The sequence below is a fragment of the Peromyscus leucopus genome, chromosome 9, assembly GCF_004664715.2.
Source record: "Peromyscus leucopus breed LL Stock chromosome 9, UCI_PerLeu_2.1, whole genome shotgun sequence".
Lineage (NCBI taxonomy): Eukaryota > Metazoa > Chordata > Mammalia > Rodentia > Cricetidae > Peromyscus > Peromyscus leucopus.
In genome coordinates, this window is record NC_051070.1 from 3,048,281 (window position 1) to 3,063,718 (window position 15,438).

At 44.8% G+C, this 15,438-nt stretch overlaps 1 protein-coding gene across 1 annotated transcript in view; it reads left to right on the forward strand.

The window, feature by feature from the left end:
• The window catches only part of Slc15a1 (solute carrier family 15 member 1), a 44,637-nt gene extending 33,810 nt beyond the window's left edge, over window positions 1–10,827 (forward strand). The window contains exons 18-23 of the mRNA XM_037208316.1: window positions 968–1,017; window positions 5,732–5,839; window positions 5,964–6,072; window positions 6,824–6,967; window positions 9,281–9,388; window positions 10,395–10,827. Coding sequence (XP_037064211.1) covers window positions 968–1,017; window positions 5,732–5,839; window positions 5,964–6,072; window positions 6,824–6,967; window positions 9,281–9,388; window positions 10,395–10,586 — 711 coding nt within the window. The 3' untranslated portion in view covers window positions 10,587–10,827. The remainder of the gene's footprint in view (window positions 1–967; window positions 1,018–5,731; window positions 5,840–5,963; window positions 6,073–6,823; window positions 6,968–9,280; window positions 9,389–10,394) is intronic.
• The last annotated feature ends 4,611 nt before the right edge of the window (window positions 10,828–15,438 follow it).

Below are 15,438 nucleotides of genomic sequence, written 5' to 3' on the forward strand. Positions count from 1 at the left end.
TATTGACAACACAGTGTTGCAATGTCCGAAGGTCGGACAATCTGAATTGCTGGAGAGTCATACTCTGGAACCATTGACAATCAAGATCAAAAACAGCAGAAGCATGTGTTAGCCTGGAAGGAGAGCAGGGATCAAGAAAGGACCCTGATCTAGGAAGAGTGCCAGTATCATGCTCTCAAAGTCTGAAGTGTTCGTGTGAATTGATTCCAATGAGCTAAATATCAGGAAATTATTTTATTTTATTTATGTGAGTGTGTGTGTGTGTGTGTGTGTGTATACACACAGTCTTTCTCTGTCCTGCCAGCCAGCTCCCAAATAACAACACAGAGACTTATATTAATTATGAAAGCTCAGCCTTTAGCTCAGGCATGTCTCAACCAGCTCAGAACTTTCATTAACTCATTTATACGAATCTACATTCTGCCACCTGGCGTGGCCTCTCTTTCATCTCACATCTCCTGCTTGTTCTGTGTCTCCTCGCCTCTCCACCTTTCCTCTTCCCTGGATTCTCTCTGCCACCCAAATCCTGCCTAGCTGTTGGCTGTTCAGCTTTTTATTAAACCAATCAGAGTGACACATCTTCACAGTGTACAAAAAGATTATCCCACAGCAGATGTGTTTGTGTATATATGTGTGTGTATGTGCATGTGTGTATGCATGTGTATGTGTATATGTGTATGTGTGCATACATGTGTGGATATATGTATGTGTGTGCATTTGTGTGTATGTGTGTTGTATGTGTGTGTGCATGTGCACGTGCACATGATAGGTACATAAAAGAGCAGGGCATGCGTGCCGCAGTGTGTGTATGGAGGTGAGAGGACAACTGTGAAGTGAGTTCTCTCCTTCCACCTTTGCATGGCTGCAGGGCTGAACTCAGAGAGAGACGGGCTTGCGCACAAGGCCTTCACACACTGAGCCATCTCACTGGCTCCGAAATAATTTCATGTTTTTTTTTCTCTCTCAGGTAAAAGATGGACTTAACCAGAAGCCAGAAAAAGGAGAAAATGGAATCAGGTATGGAGGTTTCTTCTGAAACTGGTTCTTTCCCCTTCTAACAGAGCTTGACACGTTCCCTTAATCAAGTCTAGTGGTAACAAGGTATGAAAATGTCACATTTGCATGAGAATGCTAGGCTGGTTCAGACAACATAATTCATCATCTTAGCAAACCAGAAAGAAAGTCCACATTATCTTATCAACTGATGTAGAAAAATAATCTGATAGCATTCAGGATTCATTCATGACACACCCAAACGTTAGCCTTTACCCGGTCACAAAGTCTTCAGCTCTTAGTTAGTGTTCAGGGTGTCCACTCTCCTCTCTGGAAATTGGTTTTCCTCCACGTGCTCTGTGGCCCTCCAGACAGCGTCCTCAGAGACTCCACTGACCCAGGTGAACGCTTTCTTCCGTGGACTCCACACTGTCACTGACCCAGGTGAACGCTTTCTTCCGTGGACTCCACGCGGTCACTGACCCAGGTGAACGCTTTCTTCCGTGGACTCCACGCGGTCACTGACCCAGGTGAACGCTTTCTTCCGTGGACCCACGCAGCCTTCCTCACTCACCTTTTTCATTTTGCTGTAGCCTCTGCCCACACACCTTGCTAAGCAAAGGAAGCTATTCAGTGAGCAGTGAGTCATCCTCTTACACATGGTGCATTCCCAGAGTTCTGGAGACTTCTCCACTGGCTTCTGACTTAAAGGCACTCACTTACAATAATCAGTTTCTCACCAAGCTTCTGGTATCTTCTTTGATTTTGACAACCCCAGATTTCTCCCCAGGGTAATTAAATTGGTGTGATTCATTTTGCCAGCCCAGGTCATTCAGTTTTTAGTTCCCTCTCTCACTTTCTGGGCGCTTGTCTGTGCTGACATTGTCAGGACGACGTGCCACAGACTGGTGTTAAACAGGAACTCATGTTTTCAGCGTTCCTCCGGCGGGAGGTCCATGATCAAGGTGCAGTCAAGACTGGTTTCTTATGAGTCCTCCATCCTTGGCTGACTGTTGATAGCCACCTTCTTTCTCTCTGCCGGTCTGTATCGGCCATGTTGGATTAAGGCCACCAAGCAGCTTCCTTTTGCCTCCTTAAATGTCTTTTCTCTAAAGAACGTCTCATTTTGAGGTGTCATGATGAGTTTCAAGGGCACACCTCTCCGTCCATAGATGGCCTTTGGTCTTTGTAATTACCTGTCTTGCCCTGCAGAACACACACACACACACGCACACGCGCACACGCACACGCACACGCATGCACACACACGCACACGCACGCACGCACACACACACAGCTGCTCTGTGTTTTGTATTTGGCTCTGGACTGAAAGCCTCTAGGGTTTCATTTTGTCCTCAGAACATTTCCATTGCTTTGATTTCCTTAGACATGTCCCCTAACACTGGAAACCTTAGACAATGTAGATTATGGTATTTAGGCTATTTATTACTTATTTCTGTGTAGACATGTATGTGTGTGGAGGTCAGAGGACAACTTTCAGGAGCTGACTCCATCTTACACCATGTGGATACTTGGAGATCAAACTCAGGTCGTCGGGCTAGTCAGCAATCAACTTCACTGCTGAGGCAGCTCACTAGTGTAACTGAGGTGTTTAAAAGTGTGTGTGTGTGTGTGTGTGTGTGTGTGTGTGTACACCCACTTACCACGACTGCTCACTAGTATAACTGAGGTGTTTAAGAGCTTGTGTGTGTGTGTGTGTGTGTGTGTGTGTGTGTGCGTGCACGCACTTACTGGGAGTCAGCCCTCGTGTGTTGCTCTTCAAGGTGTCCACACTGTTTTTTGGGCAGAGTCTCTCTCTGGCACTGGGATGCTCTGGCTAGGCTGGCTGACCAGTGAGCCCCCAGTCTCTGCCTCTGCCCCTGTACGGAGAGTTGAACTTGGGTCCTCCTGCTTTTGAGGCCGAGACTTAATTGAGCTACCTCTTCAGCCCCTAAAAGCTTGATTAAAAAATATGTTTGTGTAATCTACATGATGAGGTTATAAATTTAAAAATATCTTTGATGGAGTCTTAAAGAAGAGAGATGCATAGCATTGGCAAGATGTTGACCCCACCCACCCATGTGTATGGTAATAGATAAATCAGAATCTCTTTTCTGTTAAGTAGTAACACCAAATCCTTGATAGAGCAAAAGGATTTCATTATTTCCATGGTGGCTTGGAGGCAGTGCTAAAGAGGAAGTTCTAGAAAACCAGAAAAGATTGATAAACAGAACAACTTTAAAACCTCTGTGACATCAGACCTTCTGACTAATGTGTAAATTAAGGAAGGAAATACAAAATTTCAAGCAAATGAAACTTTATGTTACACTATCAGTAAGTTGCAAGATTTAAATGGTCATCTTTTAAATAAATTGGCAAGACTTCAGTCAAAAATTGCTTGAGGGACTGGAGAAAGGACTCAGCTGGTATTCACAAGGGCTCTTCCTGCTCTTGCAAAGGACCTGAGCTCAATCCAGAACACACAGCAGGTGGCTCACAGCCTCCTGTAGCTCCGGCTCCAGGGATCAGACATCATCTCTGACCTCTCCTGACATCCACATGCACGTGCCATACACACACACAAAAGAACATACATATAGGTAAAAACAAGAAATAAAAATAAATATTGTAAAAAATTGGTTGAGAATTTAATATTGCTTTCACCTGCGTTTTAACACTATATATTGCTATATATTGCATTTCCATAAACAATGTGTTGTTTAGTTTTAAACACAGAATAATATAAAAGTTATTGTCATAAGCATATATTGTTCTACAATAATGCTATCAATATTATATAATATACATCACTTTAATATTTGACCATATTTATATCTGCATCTCCAACTGTTCACTTGAACACATGATAGCCTTCCATTGCATAGATACAACATAATTTATCTACCTATCTCTATTCAAGGAAATTTAGCTTATCTTAGTCTCTTAAAACTGACCATAGTCTGTATTCTCACCTATTTCTTTGTGTGTATATAGTTTCTCTATGGAAGTGGTCCTTAAATTTTTATCACTTTTAGTAAAATACATTTTGAACCTGTATCTGCTGTATATGAATATAGTATCCGCGAAGCTGGAGAAATGGCTCAGCAGTTAAGACTAGGTCCCACTCTTGCAGAAGATCCCGTTTTGGTGACTAGACCCTAAGCCAAGCAAGTCACAGCTGCCTATAACTCCAGTTCCAAGGTATCTGATGTCCTCTTCTGGCCTCTGAGGGTACCTGCATGCTACACACACACACACACACACACACACACACACACACACACACACACTAAATGTTGATATGATATCTTTTAAAAATTATTTGTGGCCAGATAGTGGTGACACATGCCTTTAATCCCAGCACTCTGGAGGCAAAGGCAGGCAGATCTCTGTGAGTTCAAGGCCAGCCTGATCTGTAGAGTGAGTTCCAAGACAGCCAAGGCTATACAGAGAAACCCTGTCTCAAAACAAAACAAAAAAAAAAATTATTTGTGTATATATAGACTATCTATCAAATAAATATATGCCATGAAGCTAATGAGACTGGGTCATATATTTTAGGGATACAATGGTTAGGTTGTTCTTTATAGTACTTATATATCCATCATTATTATTTCTTGTTTTATATATTGAACAATCTGCTATAATCTGTCACCTACCTATTTGGTGGACAAAACAAACAACTGATCTCCCTTGGGGCAGCAATGTGCTCATTCCTAGAGCAGTTTAAGAATCTCAGGGTCAGCCGGGCGGTGGTGGCGCACGCCTGTAATCCCAGCACTTGGGAGGCAGAGGCAGGCGGATCTCTGTGAGTTCGAGGCCAGCCTGGTCTACAAAGCAAGTTCCAGGAAAGGCACAAAGCTACACAGAGAAACACTGTCTCGAAAAACCAAAAAAAAAAAAAATAATAATAATAATAATAATCTCAGGGTCTTCTATAGCAAAGAGCCTCTAAGGAAACGTCTGCAACCATCTGTTCTCGAAGTGACATTCCGTACGGTCCTAAGAAGGCAGGAAGGCAAGCAGCTCACCTGCTTCCTCCTGAGCTTTAAGCAAGGGGACGGGTCACGCTGGAAGCCTTGGGACTCAGGGCTGAGGCTTTCAGGTGTCCCATTCTTCGCTGCATCCCAACAGATGCTGGTCAGAGGCACAGGGTCTCCCCACCTGAGTGCATCACTTAGGACAGTCTCTTCGTGTTGGGTTTCCTAACTTCTTTCTCTCAGATCTTGCATCCTCTCTGTGCCCATGCTCTTGGAGGTAACTGAAATGGCAGACTCTCCTTCCCCAAAGGAAGCCTTGCCTGGGGCTGTTGTCCAGCAACTTTTATATATATATGAAAGATCTCTGTGAGTTCAAGGCCAGCCTGGTCTGTATATATATTTGGTCCTTCACCTGTTGAACTCTGAGACTTTCCATGCAAGCAGCACAAACAAAGTCTGGCTGCCTTCTAGAAAGAAAAGGAATCCTTGTTTCCATGCCTAGTTAATGAATGCCCCCTAAATACCAGTAAGCTAAGCAGTTGCTAGCATGCGTACATACTGTTAGGTAAATTCTTTTAAGGATGGTCTCATGAATGGGTGGGTGGACAGGAAGAACCGCGAGGTAGCTAACTTTCTGCCTCGGGACCCAAGAATTCTCTGTCTGCATCTTAAAATCCTTTACAAAGGAATATAACCTAACCCTGGATACCAGACCTGTGACAGAGTTCTGGTTACAGACAGATGGTTTTCTGTTCCAGATTTGTTAACACCCTTAACGAGATGCTCACCATCACAATGAGTGGGAAAGTGTACGAAAATATCACCAGTTACAACGCCAGCAACTATCAGTTTTTTCCTTCTGGAGTGTAAGTACCTCTTCTGGGCAACTTGCTCCCAAATTCAAGGTTGTCTAGTGTTTTTCTTTTAAAAAAAAAATATGGAGATTTTAATACCAAGAACCATAACCTCTGTTGTTCTTTCTTTTAATAGAAAAGACTTCACAATAAACTCCACAGAGATTGCATCAGACTGTCAACGAGCTTTTAAATCTTCCAACCTTGACTTTGGCAGCGCATATACCTATGTGGTCAGAAGGACGGTTAGTAGTTCGTAGTTCATTCTACCACAACAGACAGCCGGGTCAGCCTCGGCTGGCATGAACCCTCACAGACACTCAGGAGTCTCATGATTAACTATGTGATCAGAAGGACAGTTCGTAGTTCATAGTTCATTCTACCACAACAGACAGCCAGGTCAGCCTCGGCTGGCCTGAACCCTCACAGACACTCAGGAGTCTCATGATTAACTAGAGGAATCGGGGTCTGTAAATGGGTTTAGGACTAATTCAACTCACCACTAATTCTTTTTTTTTTAATTGTGCAAGTGTGTGTGTGTGTGCGTGTGTGTAGGTACAGCCTATAGGAGTCTGTTCTCTCCTTCCACTGTGTGGATCGCAGGGTTCAGACTCGGGTTGTTAGTTTGATGACAAGTCCCTTTCCTCACCAGGCCGTCTCACTGGCCCACCACAGATTCTCTAACTTACTGTTGACTTAAGTTGACTGTAGAATAAACCCGAGCAGACTCAGTCGCACACTAGTTAAACGTTCCTATTGACCAGTATTTGATGCTTCCTTATGGACTGCTGACTTCAGGATTTAATGTTAAAGGGGGCAAGGTTTTAACTGGCGGGCTCCCAACATTGCACAGTTACATTTCAAATGGGCACTGACGTCCTAAGTTCCCCGATTCAACCTCAGAAGGCCAACTCCATTTGTCTTTATGAACATTGTTATTCTAAACGTTCTCTCTGCCTCCCTCTCAACGGCCGGCTTGTCGCTTTGGTGGTCTAGAGTGATGGCTGCCTGGAAGTGAAGGAATTCGAAGACATCCCGCCCAACACGGTGAACATGGCACTGCAGATCCCGCAGTACTTCCTTCTCACCTGTGGCGAAGTGGTCTTCTCTGTCACAGGACTGGAGTTCTCATATTCCCAGGTGTCTTGTTTCCTCCTCCCTTCCCCTACCTGCTGCCCTCAGAAAGATGCTGAGGGAACTCGGTTTGAGTCTGAGATATCCCTGTGCTTAGAACCTCTTTTGTTTTGTTGGTTGTGTAAGACAGATCTTAGTCTGTAGCCCAGGCTAGCCTGCAATTCACCATCCTCCTGCCTCAGGCTTTCAAGTACTGGAATGGTAGTCATGCACCACCACATATAGCTTGTTGATAGATTTTTTTTTAATTCTAGAAAGCATTATGATGCTGCATCAGTTACTTTCTGCGAAATCGTTATGCTGTATTAGTTACTCTCTCCTGCTGTGATGAGACACCAGGACTAAAAGCCACTTCCAGAGAGAAGGGTTTATGTGGGCTGTGGTTAGGATGAGTGTCCATCATGGCAGCACATGGTAGCCAGAACAGGAAGCTGAGCGCTCACATCTTGAATCACAGGCACAAAGCAGAGCGAGTGAGCAGAGAGTGGAACAAGGTTTTAAACTCTCAGAGCCCACCTCCAGCAAGGCCACACCTCCCTCAAACACCAACAACCACTGGGGACAAAGTGTACAAAAGCCTGATCTTACCTGGGATGTTTTGCATCCAAAGAACCACAGGTGTCTTACACCGAGCAAGGGCTGAGGTCAACAGGTCTTTGCTCCATGGGAATACTGTGCTGTTGATCTTGAGGGGGTCGACAGGTCTTTGCTCCATGGGAATACTGTGCTGTTGATCTTGAGGGGGTTGACAGGTCTTTGCTCCATGGGAATACTGTGCTGTTGTTGATCTTGAGGGGGTCGACAGGTCTTTGCTCCATGGGGATCTGTGCTGTTGATCTTGAGGGACCACAGACATCCACTATATCCCAGAGCACACTAACACCAGAGTCCTAAGGGGACAGCACATCGAGGGCTGCTGCCGGAGTCCGAGTAGCAGACTCTGCACTTTGTAATCTCCAAACGGCGCCAGTTACGCACAGACGTACTTGTCTATAGGTCTGCGTTCTGGTTACATTTAAGGTCTGGTTGATGTCTCTGTGCCACTCCCAGTGACCACATCAAATCAGATCTACTGCTAAGAACAAGTATAGCCCCTTTACTCTTAAGGCTAGAGATATAGCTCAGATGATAGATCCCTTGTCTCACGTGCATGCAGCCACGTTCAGTTCATAGCACTGTCTGAAACCAGGTGTGGTGGTGCGCACTGTAATCCCTGTCCTGGGGAGGGACAGCAGGAAGATCAGAAGTTCAAGATCATCCTTGGCTACATAGTAAGTCTGAGGTCAGCAGAGATGTGTAACACCCTACTTCAGAAAAATACTTTTTTTTTTGCTTTTAAGTATATTTGGCTAATGACTTAGAGTTTCCATTGCTGCGAAGAGACACTATGACCACAGCAACTCTTATAAAGGAAAACATTTAATTGAGGTGGCAACTTAGAGTTTCAGAGGTTTAGTCTGTTATCATTATGGTGGGGAACACAGCAGCATGCAGGCAGATATGGTGCTGGAGAAGGAGCTGAGAATTCTACATCTTGATCCAAAGGCAACAGGAAGTGAACTAAATTAGGCATCACTTGAGCATAGGAGACCTCAAAGCCCACTCCCACGATGACACACTTCCTCCAACAAGGCCACACCTACTCCAACAAAGCCACACCTCCTAATTGTGACGTTCCCTGTGAGCTTATGGGGGCCAAAACTACCACAGCTAATTAGGCAGATTTTATTGGTACCCCAATTAGAGCTTAATGTGTAAGTATTTGTCAAAACCACAGTTAAAGGTGTTGCACCCTGGCATCTTGTCCTTCAGTATTTGTGATAGTCGGCATGGGCGGGTCACCCTTTATGTGATGACCACGCTGTCTGACAAACGCCAGGGCCTGATATAGGAAGGACATGGCAGGAAAGCTGCTGAAGGGTAAGTTTGCAGCCCAGACAGTAGCTCCCCTTTGGGGGGAGAACATGCCACAGATGGCTTTGTCTGTAGCTCCGCCCCTGTTACTAAGACAACACTGGTGTGTGTAAGTCTGCATCACACAAATGGTGCCCTCCTTATATTGACGTGAACCTGACCTTTTTTTAATTTACTCATCTACATGTTCATATGTAGAGCAGGGTCATGCTCTGTAGCCGAGGGATCAAACTCCTGATCTTCGTGCCTCAGCCTCCCAAGTGCTGGGATCACAGGTGTGAGGTGCCACACTGAGCAAACCTGACCTCTCCTCTGCACTTCGGGGATGCTTGGTGAAGTGGATGGGGGGCTCTCCCGGCCTGCAGCAAGAAGCAGGTTGTGATCCACTCTGCTTTGCTTCCTCAGGCCCCTTCTAACATGAAGTCGGTGCTTCAAGCAGGCTGGCTTTTAACCGTGGCGGTTGGCAACATCATCGTGCTCATTGTGGCAGGGGCCGGCCACTTCGAAAAACAGGTACAAGGGGAAAGAAGGTTGGACATGCCTAATAGTGTTTGCTGTAGATTTTGAGACAGGGTCTTATGTAGCCCAGATTGGCTGCAAACTTGCTGTGTAGCTGAGGATGACTTTGAACTTCTAACCTTCCTGGTTATCACCAGGATGCTCCCCAGCTGTCTATAAAGATGTATCCATTTGAGTCACAGCCTTGTTGCACACAAGGTCTACCTGTGGTTTCCTGTCACCATAGCAGTTACGTTGTTTCCTGTGTCAGGAATGGCCATCAGGCTGCATGCCCTTGAGCCTAGGTACTGTCAAGAAACATATATGTATAACTGTGTATGTGTGTGTGTGTGCACCATGTACCTGCAGGTGCCCATGGAGGCCGGAAGAGCACTAGGTCCCCCAGGCTGGGGTTTTGGGGTTTGTGGGTGTGCTGGGAACCCAGCCAGAGACCTCTCTCTGGCCGGTGCTCAGAGCTATGAAGCCATCTCATCTCTCCTGCCCGTGGTCAGCACACTCTTTGTCCTGCAAGGCCACCGCTTGGTCTTTGCCATTTCTCATCCTTCTGGCACCAGCCATAAATCTTAAGAATTTCAGAAAATTCCTAGGCAGTGGTGGTGCACACCTTTAAGCCTAACACTGGGGAAGCAAAAGCAGGCAGATCTCTGCAAGTTTGAGGCCAGCCTGGTCTACAGAGTGAGTTCCAGGACAGCCAGGACTACACAGAGAAACCCTACCACCACCACCAAAAAAAAAAAAAAAAAAAAAAAAAAAATCAGGAAATTTGTCATCTTCCCAAAGATCTTGTGTTTCCACACCCCATGTTAATAGGAAAATGTCACCTGCTCCTTGAACATCTGAGAAAATCTGGGGTCTCTGTGGGGTGTCCCCCATTTCCAGGCAGTTTCACTTCAAGGTGCCTTCTGCCTAGAAACAGCAAGGAGTTATGTGTGCAGTGTTATGTTAATGTGACCTGTGGTTGGTTTGTTTGTTTTCTTGCTTCAACGCTGATCCTCCGAAGTGGGCTGAGTACGTTCTGTTCGCCTCGCTGCTTCTGGTTGTCTGCGTGATCTTCGCCATCATGGCTCGATTCTACACCTACATCAACCCAGCCGAGATTGAAGCACAGTTTGATGAGGATGAGAAGAAGAAGAGCGCAGGGAAGGACAACCTGTACCCCACCCTGGAACCCGTCTCACAGACAAATATGTGAGGGTCAGGAGGCAAGGGGAGCCCCAGATTCCGACATGTGCCCTGATCTCTGCCCCAAGGGTCAGGACACCACTGTGTAGCCCTTGATGGAGAAGACTTCAGACTGTGAACCAAAATAATAACAAAGCTGCTTTCTAAGCTGCCAACTCTGAATCTGAAACTCTAGCGGGAGCATTTTATTTTTTTTGGGGGGGGGTCGAGGAGTTTCGAGACAGGGTCTCTCTGTGTAGCCTTGGCTGTCCTGGAACTCACTCTGTAGACCAGGCTGGCCTCGAACTCACAGAGATCTGCCTGCCTCTGCCTCCCGAGTGCTGGGATCAAAGCATGCACCACCACACCCAGCTTTATTTAAAGCACACACTTTATTTTTTTTTTTTAACACTGGGCTATATCTTGCATTTCTGCCACAGAACTGAACTTAGTTCAGACTAACTTAATTTTGAAAAAGTAACTGTACTGTTTTTTTTTTCTAACACTTTTATGAAAACAATGTTGAATTTACAGAGGGCTTTTTTAACAGTGTATAGTGAGTATCAGATAGTTTAAGCTGATAACTTTACCTTGAGTTTTTTGTTTGTTCATTTGTTTTTCTAGTTTTCTTTGCCCTACCTTTTTAAATTATATGTAACTCAAAAGACCATCAAGTGAAGGCCAGTCATGAACTGTGAAGTGACTGGTGTGAGATTAAACTCTTCTTCTTCAGAACATGTGTTTGTGAGTCTTTGGGTAGGGTAAGAAACCTTTCCAATGCTGTCTGGTTATGCTACTTCATACATGTTCCTTCCGATGTCTTCAGAAGTTAATAAAAGCATCAACAAAAGCAATATTCACATAGGGGAAACCCCAGGAATATGAAACACCAAAATTTATTTCTTCCTGGTCCTGTTTTTTCCCAGGGAAATAAAAAAAAAATCTATCTTTTACTAGTAACATCTTTCTATGTGCACATATGTATACATCTCATGGTGTTTTTCTTGAATTGATGAATATTCTTTGCTTAAAGTAGAGGTTCCTTCTAAAATATCATAAACACTACCTAATTCATCCTACAGATATTTGGTGTGTGTTTTGTTTTGTTTTGTTTTCCTGAAACAGGGTTTCTCTGTGTAGCCCTGTGTAGAGTAACAGTCTTATTAAATAAGAAACACAGAGCAAATGCAGAGTTAAAAGCCCAAGAGGTCAGAGCAGTAGCTAAGAGTTGAGACTAAAACCCTTTCTTACTCTTCACTGCTGCTGCCATCCTTCCCCTCAGAAAGAGACTTCCTGTGTAGTCTTTTTATTGACTTTCTGTTCTGCCTTCTCATTGGTTCTAAACCCAACCACATGAACTCCTCGTCACTGCATGTCTGTACAGACCTCCAGGTCTTCTATGGTTGGTATTGAGATTAAAGGCGTCTGTCTCCATGCTGGCTGTGTCCTTGAACACACAGAGATCTGCCTAGCTCTGCCTCCCAAGAGCTGAGATTAAAGGTGTGCACCACCAACGCCAGGCTCTGCTATGGCTTGCTATTAGCTCTGACCCTCAGGCAACTTTATTGACATACAAATAAAATCACATTTCAGTACAAATAAAATATCACCATAGCCCTGCCTGTTCTGGAACTCACTATATAGGCCAGACTGGCCTCAGACTCACAGAGATCCACCTGCCTCTGCCTCCCTAGTGCTGGAATTAAAGGTGTGTGCCACCATCACCCATCTTACTTGTTTTAAACTTCCACGCTTTTCTTTATGGGTGTGTGCTGTGGGATGTTCTGTATGTTAAATGTGTTGCTCTGATTGGTTAATAAATAAAACACTGATTGGCCAGTAGCCAGGCAGGAAGTATAGGCGGGACAAGGAGAGAGGAGAATTCTGGGAAGTGGAAGGCTAAGGCAGAGAGATGCTGCCAGCCGCTGCCATGACAAGCAACATGTAAAAGATACTGGTAAGCCACAAGCCGTGTGGCAACTTATAGATTAATAGAAATGGGTTAATTTAAGATATAAGAACTAGATCACAAGAAGCCTGCTGCGTCCATACAGTTTATAAGCAATATAAGTCTCTGTGTGTTTACTCAGTTGGGACTGAGTGGCTGTGGGATTGGCAGGTGAGAGAGATTTGTCCTGACTGTGGGCCAGACAGGACTGAAAAACTCTAGCTACAGGTGTGTCTTTTTTATTGGTGTGTGTGGGTATGTGTGTGCGGTGTCTGCCGTGTATAGTGGGAATTTGTTCCACCAATTAGCTTTGAGGTATAAGCCTTAGGGCATGGCTTCTAATCCTCGTATGTGATGGCTTGAAAGGAGGGGGGGTCGTGCCCCTTCTTCTTGAGGTGGATTCAGGTGGTTGGATCCATTCGCTCCTGGGCAGAGCAAATGGCTGTTCACTTGGTTCTTTGTTCATGAGTGTATCTCCCCCTTTATTACTTTAGTAAATCCTTGTTGCCCCCTTAAACAGACTCACGTGGATTTCTCATAATAGCCATGTGTGTGTCTGTCCGTCATGTATGTGTCTGTCCGTCATGTATGTGTCTGTCTGTCTGCCGTGTGTGTGTGTGTGTGTGTGTGTGTGTGTGTGTGTGTGTGTGTGTCTGCCATGTGTGTATGAGTAACCTTAGGGGCCAAGTGAGGGCATCAGATCACTGGAGCTGGAGTCACAGGCAGTTATAACCCAACGAATAACGTGGATGCTAGGAACTGAGCTGGGTCCTCTGAGTGAGCAGACCGCACTCTAACCGGCTGAGCTACCTCTTCAGCCTAGTTGTTTTGAGAGAGGGCCTTGTGGATCCAGAGTGGCCTTGAGCTTGCTGTGTAGCTGAAGATCTTAAGAATCTGATCCTCCTGCCTCCACTGCCCAAATTCTGGGGTTCAGGTATGTGCCACAATGCCCAAATTTAGTTGATTCTGGGGACAGAACCCAGGGCTTCCTGTGTGGTAGACAAGTGTTCCATCAACTGACAAAGAATGGAGCTATAATTTAATAATCCCTGATGCCAGGCCCAAGATCATCCTAGTTGGTATTCCTGTACAGAGAGGCCACAGTTCTTAGATGTCATACAAGACACACAGAAAAGCAACTGCTGAACTTTGCCGAGATAAGGCAGGACAGCCCTTCAAAATTTCTGCTTCATAGAAGAGTCTGCCAGATACTCTAGGTCTGAAGGCTAAAGATGGATGCCCCAATGTTACAGAGGAATTTTGGGTGACTGTCTAGGCAGCCAGATATCTCTGTTGTTAGGTAATATTACATCCTTCTGGGGTCTCTGATGGAGTTAAAGACTAAATAGTTAGAGTTATAGTTTTCCTTAGTTATGATAAAGTAAATTAGGTATAAAACTTTAGAATCACTAAGTTAAGATAGATAAAGGAGTATTTTCTCTAATGGACTGAATATTGTAAATGTAATTCTTACTTGATAACTGTTTGTGTTGTATATAGTTTTACTATGTTAAAATTAAAACCTTTCATTTTTATGTAGACAAAAAGGAACTGTTCTGGAATATTAGTTGGAGATGTGTTGCATTTGTTTGTGCTGTGGAACATTTGTTTAATGATGAAAAGATGTGTTGCAGTCTTTTATGTTGTATTTGTTTAATTCTATGAAGCAGTGTGACTATGCCTGTCTAAAACATCTAATAAAGCCGAGTGGTGGTGGCGCTCGCCTTTAATCCCAGCACTTGGGAGGCAGAGGCAGGCAGATCTCTGTGAGGCGAGGCTGGCAGGCAGAGAGAATAAATAGAGGAGAAATAATCGAGGAGTGAGGAAAGAAGGAAAGGAGAATGCTAGGGGCCAGCTATCCAGCTACACAGCAAGCCACGGAGTAAGAAGTAAATAAAGGTATATAGAATAGAGAAAGATATAATAAACCCAGATGGAATAATTTAAGAAAAGCTGGCTAGAAATAAGCCAAGCTAAAGCTGGGCATTCATAAGAAAGAATAAGACTGTGTGTGATTTATTTGGGAGCAGGGTGGTGGTCCCCCAGAGAGTAAAGAGAAAACCCAGCCATGCACTGCAAGCCCCTCCTTCACTTCACACCACTCCCTGCGAGAGTTTTGCTGACGTCGCTCCCTGGATTCCCAGACTTCAGCCTCCCAGCTTTCTTACTCAGCTCTGGGAGCATCTTGTTCACCAATTTCCACCACGTGCCGATCTCCTGCTAAGTAAGTGCATTTGACTACTCAGGCCTAGTTCTTTATTGGCTTCCTCCAATTGTGCCTAACAACTCTAGTGTAAAGCCTGGACCTGAGGGGCCACTGACTCTGCCTCTCTGCCTTCACCTGGCTTTTCTGTGTCTCTTCTGCCTTCCTCTAAATTCCATGCTGATCAGCTATCCCCCAAACAGTGCGCTATCCAACTGTTTAAGTACTGTTCTATGCTGTGGGACGGTCTGTATGTCAAATTACTCTGATTGGTCAATAAATAAAACACTGATTGGCCAGTGGCTAGGCTGGAAGTATAGGCAGGACTAACAGAGAGGAGAAAAGAAAGAACAGGAAGATGGGAGGAGACACTGCCAGCTGCCACCATGACAAGCAGCATGTGAAGACGCTGGTACGCCACGAGCCACGTGGCAAGGTATGGATTTATGGAAATGGATTAATTTAAGCTATAAAAACAGTTAGCAAGAAGCCTGACACGCATACAGTTTTTAAGCGATATAAGTCTCTGTGTTTACTTGGTTGGGTCTGAGTGGCTGTGGGACTGGCGGGTGACAAAGATTTGTCCTGACTGTGGGCAAGGCAGGAAAACTCTAGCTACAGTTCTACAAAGGGAGGGTCACCCTAGAACAAACTTCACACCTTGCACCTAAAATCCAGAATATTGTCAGTAGTCTTCACAGCATTGGATGCTATAATCTTTTCAGTTGCTTT